At 37.5% G+C, this 10,046-nt stretch overlaps 1 protein-coding gene across 1 annotated transcript; it reads left to right on the top strand.

Moving 5' to 3' along the window:
* On the top strand, positions 1-756 carry LOC132024967 (olfactory receptor 1E16-like; the record flags this gene model as incomplete). Its single annotated transcript, XM_059412156.1, has 1 exon — positions 1-756. A coding segment is annotated over one exon (756 nt), but the record flags the coding sequence as incomplete, so codon positions are not given.
* Between the last annotated feature and the right edge of the window lie 9,290 nt (positions 757-10,046).

Below are 10,046 nucleotides of genomic sequence, written 5' to 3'. Positions count from 1 at the left end.
TTCCTGGCCAACCTCTCTTTTGCTGATGCCTGCTTTTCTTCCACCACCGTCCCCAAGATGCTGGTGAACATCCAGAGACAAAGTCAGACCATCCCATATGGAGGGTGTTTGGCCCAGATGCACTTCTTCATGACATTTGGAGCGTTGGATGACTTCCTCTTGGGGGTGATGGCCTATGACCGCTATGTGGCCATCTGCAGGCCTCTTCACTACTCCACGCTCATGAGGCCCCTGGTGTGCATGCTCCTTCTGGTGGCATGCTGGCTTCTCACCAACCTTGCTGCTCTCCTGCACACTCTGCTTATGGCTAGGCTTTCTTTCTGTGCAGGCAACAGCATCCATCACTTCTTCTGTGATGTGGTCCCTCTGCTGCAACTGTCTTGCTCAGACACCAGCACCAACCAGGTAGCCCTATTCACCGTGGGCTCCATGATCCTCACTGGTCCTCTCTCTCTGATCATTTTGTCATATGCACACATCATCTCCACCATCCTCAGGGTCCCATCTGCCTCTGGGAGGCAGAAGGCCTTCTCCACCTGTGGGTCCCACCTCACTGTTGTCTTCCTGTTTTATGGGACAGCAATTGGTGTCTATCTGTTTCCCCCTTCATCTCACTCTGGGGGTAAAGACAGGGTTGCAGCTGTATTTTACACCGTTGTGACTCCTATGCTGAACCCCTTCATTTATAGTCTCAGGAACAGCGATATGAAGGCTGCACTGAGAAACCTTTTTGGAATTCATACATTGTCTTCTTAGGAACTTTGATCCTACATGTGTATTTTGACATTGCGCTCTGGAGAACCCATGTGTTTGTGAAGCATCACCATCACTTATCACATTTGCTTAGGTTTCAAAAGAAGTGATCCAGGATCATTCTCTTAAACTTCAAACATAACAGTGTATGGTGGGTGTATTTCATAAAGGACTTGTGCTATGTTATAAATGTGAATATTTCCCTGGTGTTGTGTAGGGTGATCTAAGCTACACGGGGCTAATGTCAATTAGAACTTCTGTTTGCTGTTATCGTAATGCATGTATATTTTTTAACCTATGATTCAATCAGAAATAATTAATCTCCAAATACTATATCTGGTAGAGGAAGCACTGATTCCATGCCTTTATGGCATTCCCTGATAGAATTCAAAATGGCATGCAGCTGTACATACATGCAATTAACTAAATACAAGTCCAATCATCATGATTTCTCCATAAAGCTTATTATCTCTTTTGTTCCATGTTCTTAACTCTCTACATGTATTATGCCATTTATTTTTCCAATTATAATGATCTTGGGTTAAATGCTATGATTATTATATTTTACAGATAGAGACCAAAGCTAATAAGTGGGGAAAGAAGTATTAAATTTAGTCTTAGTCTGACTCTGGTATTCAAATTCCTGCTTTACTGTCTTGCTTCTTGGTGCCAATGCTTGTGGAAAGAGACATATTCACTTTAAGCTAGTATGTACACTGATGCCTACCATATGCCAGGCACTGTGCTATGCACTATTGGTAAAATGTAAAAATGAATGAGATATTGTCGATACCTATACATGGTAGAGACAGACACGTGTCCAATTTAGTCAGATGGTGACCAGTCAAGTCAGATGGTGATAGTTGCCATGACAAAAAGTAACATGCGTAACCATGGTCAGACATAGTTTTACCCATAATGTGACATTTTGTCAGCTCACTGGAACTAGTGAGGAAAGAAAAGTGAGGATTCCACAGTGACAGGCTGTTTACAATGAGAGGCATGCAGGTTGTTGGAGCCATGTCAGCCCAACCTTGGAAGTGTTTCGTAGTGGTCTCTCTAAATATGGGTCTTAGGTTTTCATTCCCAGTTCTGTTGGCCAATTCTCTTGGCCAATTCTGTTCCTTGTAGCTATCTGTCATTGTCAGTGCTTTTGAATTCTAGCTTTAGATTAGTGTTTTCTGGAGCTTTAGAACTCTCTAGAGAAGAGATCCTAGTATTTTTTATAAACACAAAACAAACAGGTAATTCTAGTGCAACCAGGTTTGACAATCCTGTTGTGGGACATCCTTCATGGCAGCAAAAGGGCAGATGAAATAAGGTATGAAAATACCTACCTCATTTTTTGCCCTTTCAAGGTAAAAATCAGTGAGGAACTGAGCATGTTGACAGCACCAAGAAGTTCCTGAATACTTAGCCCTGGTTGAATCCTTTTATATCTTACTCAATTTTTTATTCTTTGTTTGCTGTAATTTACTAGCTTTCCATAAACCCCTTCTGGACCTGCTATCTTTGAATAATGCTTGGTTTACTTTTATGCATGATTTTCAAGTATACTAACAATATTATCTGAGTGAGGCATTCATCACTTTCAAAGAATCTGCTTATATTCTTATCTTTGGGCTTCTACCTCTGTTCAAAAAAGGCAAGCAAGTGGATGCTCTGTGCACTGGATTTTTCCTTGTTCCTCTTCCTTAGAATCACTCCCAGGTGGGGCTGTATATGGCAGTGTACCTCCAGGCAGTGGACAGCCATCTGTTTTCAACTCATTACACTATATCATGATTTTATCCATGAGCCAGGTTCAAGTGTTTTCTACCCCAACAGACCAATGGTGTGAGCTGAGTGAAAAAAAACTGAAACCAAGGTCCAGAACATGGGGATCATGACCATTCCTGTTGCCTTGTGCTCTCTGGACCTGCTTGAGCCTAATCCCAAATGGAACATTTCTACTCTTCGTATGTATATGTATCCATACTGGAGAATGGGATTTGGGGGTGGGGCAGAGTATATGCATATTTTCGGCCTTGGTAGTTAATACCAGAAAGTTAGATAAAGTGCTTTATCAATTACACTCATCCCTATAATATGTGAATAAGTGTGGTCCACTTCCTCAGCCACACTTATACTGTCCTTCTCCACTGGACACATTCTTCTGGGTTTGTAGAAATCATGTTTGGTGAGTTTTATGTGCATTTTTCTGAGAACTCATGTAGTTTATCTCTTGTGCCTATGCTTATTGATCATTTGCCTATTTTCTCTTGTAACAAACATGTTCTCATTATTTTGCTACTGTTTAATTAGGTGTTCTCATTTTCAAACATTAATTTGTAAAAATTATATATTGTAGATAGGAGTCCTTTGCTAAATATATGTATTGAGGTTTTTTTTATTATGTTGCTTGCTTTTTATGGTCTATTTAGAGTTAATTTTGAGTAACAAACACACACAAAAAGATTCAACTTCATTCTTTTGCATGTAGTGTTGCAGAGCCATTTATTTAAAAAATATTTCTTTCCCTACTGATTTGTCTTGGCACCTTTTAACAAATAGCATGGGGGACAAGGGGAGATGAAGAGAAAAAGGGAGTTGAGGGAAATTGGAAGGGGAGGTGAACTATGAGAGACTATGGACTCTGAAAAACAATCTGAGGGTTTTGAAGGGGTGGGGGGTGGGAGGTTGGGGGATCCAGGTGGTGGGTATTGGATTGCATGGAGCACTGGGTGTGGTGCAAAAATAATGAATACTGTTATGCTGAAAATAAAAAATAAATTTAAAAAATAAAAAAATAAATTAAAATAAATTAAAAAAATAAAATAAAATAAAATTCCTGCTGGATTTAAATATGAGAGATTACTTCTGGATTTTCAGCTCTGTTCCATTGGTCTAAATTCATTTTCATGCCTATATCATACTATCCTGATTACTGTGCCTTTGTAGGAAGTTTGAAATCAGGACATATGGATCCTGACACTATGTTCTATTTCTCTGAGAATATTTTTGTTAGTTGGGATCCCTTTAATTTCCATATATAGTTTAAAATCAGCTTGTCAATTTCTATAAAGAAGACAGCTGGGATTTTGGTAGTAATTATGTTGACTATACAGATCAGTTTGGAAAGTATTGTCATCTTGACAATATGAACTCAAGCCTTGAACATGGGATGTATTTCCATTTGTTACATGTTTAATTTCTTTCAACAATATATTTTGTTGTATTTAGATAATGAATTTTCCACTTATTTTGATGAATTTATTCTTAAATATGCTATTCTTTTTTATCCTATTATAAGTAGAATTGTTTCTTTTCTTGTTGTTGTTATGTTAGTCCCCATACAGTACGTCATTAGTTTTAGATGTAGTATTTCAAGATTCATTGTTTACGTGTAACACCCAGTGCTCCATGCAATACGTGCCCTCCTTAATACCCATCACCAGGCCAACCCATCCGTCCATCCCACCTCCCCTCTAGAACCCTCAGTTTGTTTCTCAGAGTCCACAGTCTCTCATGGTTCTTCTCCCCCTCCAATTCCTGAACTCCTTCATTTTCCCCTTCCTTCTCCTAATGTCCTCCATGCTATTCCTTATGTTCCACAAGTCACTGAAACCATACTATAATTTACTTTCTCTGCTTGACTTATTTCACTCAGCAAAATCTCCTTCAGTCCCATCCATGTTGATGAAAAAATTGGGTATTTATCATTTCTGATGGCTGAGTAATATTCCATTACTCATTAATGGACCATGTCTTCTTTATGCATTCCCCTATTGGAGGACATCTTGGCTCTTTCCACTGTTTGGCTATTATGGACATTGCTGCTATGAACACTGGGGTACATATGACCCTAGAACTGTTTCCTTAATTTCATTTTCAGATTGTTCCTTGATAGTGTATAGAAATCAATTTTTGTATATTGACCTTGTATTTTGCAATATTTGAACCTACTTATTCATTTTAATAATTTCTTTTTTGATTCCTTAGTATCTCTTACAGTTGGCCACTGAACAATGCAGATGTTAGGGACACTGACCTCTACCACGCAGTCGAAAATCCCTGTATAACTTTTGACTCCCCTAAAACTTTACTAAGAGCCGACTATTAGAAGACTTAACAGTAACATAAACAGTCAATTAACACATATTTTGTATGTTCCATGATTATATACTGTATTCTTACAACAAAGAAGGCTAGAGAGAAGAAAATGTTATTAAGAAAAAAAATTTACATTAAATTCTCAGGAATTATAAATATTAGATCAATAAATACAATGTAATAAAAACTAAATTAATGACAATGTAACAAAAAATAAAAAGAAATGATAGGAATAATAAATACTAGAGCATAATCAGTTAAATCAATAGAGAAAAATCAAGAAAAAGAAAAAAGTAATTTAAAATTAGGTGATTGGATTAAAAAATGCACTTGTTTGGTGATGAGTACTAGGTGATGTATAAAAGTGTTGAATCACTATATTGTACACCTGAAACTAATATTATGCTGTATTTTAACTAAGTGGAATTTAAATAAATCCTTACAAAATGAAAAAAAAAAGAAAGTCATAAGGAAGAGAAAATACATTACACTACTGTCCTGTATTTATTTTTTTAAAAATCCACATATAAGTGGACCCATGCAGCTCAAACTTGAGTTGTTCAAGGCTTAACTATATATACAGAAATCATCAGAAAATAAATAGAGTTTTGTTCCTTCCTTTCCAGCCTAGATGTCTTTTATTTTATTTTATTTTATTTTATTTTTTGCTTGACTGCCCTGGCCAGAACCTCCAGCAAACGTTGACTAGGAGTGATATTGTTACTGAACTTAAAGGGGAAGCCAAGATAGAGGTCATGGTTGCACAATACTGTAAATATACTTAATGCCACTGTGCTTGCTTCGGCAGCACATATATTAAAATTGGAATATACTTAATGCCACTGACTTGTGCATGTTAAAATGGTTAAAATGGTAAATTTATGTAAATGTTATGTGTATTTTAGCACATTAAAAAATAATCAAACAATGCAATTTATCTCCTAAGCAAAATAAAAGGATTAATGAAAAAAAATCATATGAATCTCAGAACAAAAAATAAAATTGGAGAAGAACTATTTGGAAAAATAACAGAGACAAGTTATTTAGAGTTAAATATTAATGACTTCAAGGGTCAAGGGTCAAGTTCAAGGGTCTAGAGAGTAATGAAAAGGAAAGAAAATGAAAAGCTCACACATCTACAGGTTTTAATAAATTTTAAGAATTTCAAAGTCAGAGAGAAGTTTTGAGACAAAGGGGAGTTTGCCTGCAGTAATCATACTCATATCAGATTCCTTAACAGCCATACTGGATGTAAAAAAAGCAATGAAATATTTTTAATGCATAAAAAGAATATAGCTTTAAAATCAATAATTTGTATCCAGCAAAGTTGTCACTCAAATGTGAAAACATATTACAAATATTCTTATATATCTAAATAAAGATAATTCATATATTTGCATAAAGCTTCAGAAGGTTTGCCTCACTGAAACTTGTGAAGGAAACACTCAAATTAAAAGATAAACATTTTTTAAGGAATCGTTGAACACTACATCAAAAACTAATAATGTATTATATGCTAGCTAACTGAACATGATAAAAAAAAGAGTAAAATATTTTTTTAAGTATTTATTTATTTATTTTAGAGAGAAAGAGAGCATGTGTGAATATGTGGGTTGGGGAAAGAATCCTTAAGAAGGCTCCTGGCTGACTGGGGAGCCTGATGCAGGGCTGGATCCCAGGACCCTGAGATCAGGACCTGAGGTGAAATCCAGAGTCAGCCACTTAACAAACTGAGCCACCCAGGCACCTTAAAGGACAGACATTTTTAGGAAATGCTGCAAGATAAATGGAAATTAAAGATGGCTAACCATCTTGATAAAATTTGGGGTTTTTTTTAAAGGCTTAAACTAAAGGAAAAATGAAACAGTATATCCATTACAAATCAGAATTAAAGTTCCTACAAATCAGTATCAGAAGACAATCAACCCAGTAAAAATGGGCAGACTTTTCATAAAAGAAGATATAAGAATGGCTGATCAGCACAAGAAAATGTGCTCTGGATCATTAAAGACTGGGGAAATGTGAAATAAAAGCACAAAGAACTACAACTTCACATACTTAGGATGGCAAAAATGTGAACTCGGAGATTTCTATTTGAGAGAATATTTTGTTTTCTGACTTACTTACCTGAGAAAAGTCCAGAAAGGATAAGTGAACTTTCCAAAGCCACAGAGCAGTTCATTTAGAGTTTGGGGACTGGGCAACAGACCAAGGTTTTTCCCGCAGTGAATACTTCAGAGACCGGTGTTCCCAGATGTTTCTGAAACTTACAGCAGGGAGCTCTGGGGATTGCTCCAGAAACCACAGGGAGATATCTAGCTTCTTTTTTTTTTTTTCCCCACATTTCTAGTCAGTTTGGCTGACTCAGGATCTAAGATGGCCCACTCTCATTTCTCCATCTTTGGAGGAGATGAGGGTTCCACGTCCCAAGGAGTCCTTTATGCCTTAAATATAGGGGAAGATGCTGTCTTTTCATCTGGTCATCAAATATGGTTTTTCCACTCTTGACAAGTGAGAACCCAGAGCAGAAGAGTCAAATCTCTACCATAATGTGAAAAAAAAATGAGGAGCTCTTCTGGGCCCAACTCAGAACTGACAGTAAGTCATTGGCCATGCATCCCCCTTCCCTGTCAGTCAAGAGAAGCAGAATGGTCCTTTGGAAATTGTTTCAGGAATCCTGTTTTTGGTATCAGTTGTAGTACTGAACTTGGACAGATTACAGCAGTTCTTGGAGATTCTGTTTACTCATTCATAAAATAAGAGGTGGTGGGTATTAAGGAGGGCACGTATTGCATGGAGCATTGGGTGTGGTGCAAAAACAATGAATACTGCTATGCTGAAAAGAAGATATATATATATATGGATATTAAGCCATCTTATACATGTTGTATAAGATGGCTTAATATCCATCAGTCCCTAAAGGATGGAATGGCAGGGTAGTCTTGATCCAGAGGTCTACTTCACTGGGCTATGAATTTAACCCTCTAGTCCCTGAAACTACATTCCTGAAACTTCCACATATTCCTGAAAGGGACTTGATATGTGGATGGAACATGACAGGTCGGATTGACTGTTTTCAAATATGGAAAAGCAAAGCGATTCAGGGGAACATTTCTTAGCACTCGGAAGGGGTACAAAGGAGCAGATTCAGACCTATGAGAAGATACATTCCTACTAAATTGGAATTCCAAGCATCCATTTTCTCTGCATTTTTAAATTAAAACCCAACAATATTTAGTTTAAATGTAAAATATAAACAAACCACACATTCAGTGCTTGGGAAGAAACACAACCAATTAGACTTACTAATTCAACATTCAAATACTTTAAACATTTTTCCCCATTGTATTAGAATGTATGCTAGGCAACCTAAGTTTTTCATACACCTCTTCCAGTAACTGTAATTTACTTAAAGTATAAAAGCCAATGCTGGTACCTAAATGATAATATCACACAGTTTCATCATAGCTTAAAAAGCCATTTTACTGCCCATCCATCCACTACCTTATTCAATAGTACATGCGAAGCGCATACATAAAAAGAAACAAAATGAAGAAAAATGAGTCTCTGGCACTGAGGGAGACACTGAGATAAGCAACTAATGGAGATAAGCAACTAATTATAAGGCAATATGTCAAGTGTTCCAGCAAAATTCAAATACAGAGCTGTGGGAGCAAATAGGGTAAAAGCAATGGATTCCAAAAGGAGAATATGAAGTATTGTCCAGTGTTGACACCCAAGCTCTTGCCAGGTGGAGAGGAGGAGGAAGCATCCAGGAAGGTGAAAGGGCTAAATACCAAAGTCACGCAGGCAAGACACAGGAGTTGTCTGAGGACTGTTAGTGGTTTCATAGGCAAGACTGGTGTGGTGTAACAGGGAAGTCTCACTGGACAGAAAGATGGAAACAGACTCAAGAAGGGCTAATAATGTCATGATAAGAAAGAGCCTAGATGTTTTTCTGATGGTGAGAAGGAGACTCACAACAGCTTATGACATCAATTCAAGTTATCTTTCTTCATGCGGGGGGGACCAAAGTTTGACCGTTTAAATGAATTATTCGAAGCCATATTACAATGTTTGATAAAGAAGGTGAGTCAAGGGGTGCTTGGGTGGCTCAGTGGATTAAGCCTCTCTGCCTTTGGCTGGGGTCATGATCTCAGGATCCTGGGATCAAGCACTACATCGGGCTCTCTGCTCAGCAGGGAGCTGTCTTCCCCCTCTCTCTCTGCCTGCCTCTCTGCCTACTTGTGATCTCTGTCAAATAAATAATTTTTTTAAAAATCTAAAAAAAAGAGGGGGAAGGTGAGTCAAAATTTTCTGAGTACAAACTAAATTTTTCCCTTTATGTTATGCAACCTAGATACTCTGCTTGGAGACATATAGATGAGTCTCATGTAGTGGTTTTAAGTATATAGATATAGTAGAGATTCGATTCTGTGAAATACAGGAAATGCTCCCATGTGGTGTGGATCTCATCCAAGCACTGGGTTAAACTGAAATGGACTGACTCACATCAATCACACTCACAAGAGACTGATGCATAAGCCAAAAACTCCATTAATTTCATTTGCCATGAGAACTGTAACTGCCAAATTGGATATTTACATTCTCTAAGGCAAAAGATGTATGAATTAATGTGACTGAAATCATCATTTTACAATGTATACTTATATTAAAACATCACACTGTATACTTTGCATATATACAGTTTTTTAAAAAAGATTTATTTATTTATTTAACAGACAGAAATCACAAGGAGGCAGAGAGGCAGGTAGAGAGAGAGAGGAAGAAGCAAGCTCCCGGTTGAGCAGAGAGCCCGACGCGGGGCTCGATCCCAGGACCCTGAGATCATGACCTGAGCCAAAGGCAGAGGCTTTAACCCACTGAGCCACCCAGGCGCCCCCCACATGATGTTTCTAATAGGAATATGAAATACTTCCCACACAGCATTATTTTACTTTTTTGTTACTTATCATAAAAATTTCTTTCATATAAACTATGGAGTGTTATGCCTCCATCAGAAAGGATGAATACCTAACTTTTGTAGTAACATGGATGGGACTGGAAGAGATTATGCTGAGTGAAATAAGTCAAGCAGAGAGAGTCAGTTATCATATGGTTTCACTTATTTGTGGAGCATAACAAATAGCATGGAGGACATGGGGAGATAGAGAGGAGAAGGGAGTTGGGGGAAATTGTGC

The sequence above is a fragment of the Mustela nigripes genome, chromosome 9, assembly GCF_022355385.1.
Source record: "Mustela nigripes isolate SB6536 chromosome 9, MUSNIG.SB6536, whole genome shotgun sequence".
NCBI lineage: Eukaryota > Metazoa > Chordata > Mammalia > Carnivora > Mustelidae > Mustela > Mustela nigripes.
This window is presented reverse-complemented; position numbering and strand designations above follow the sequence as displayed.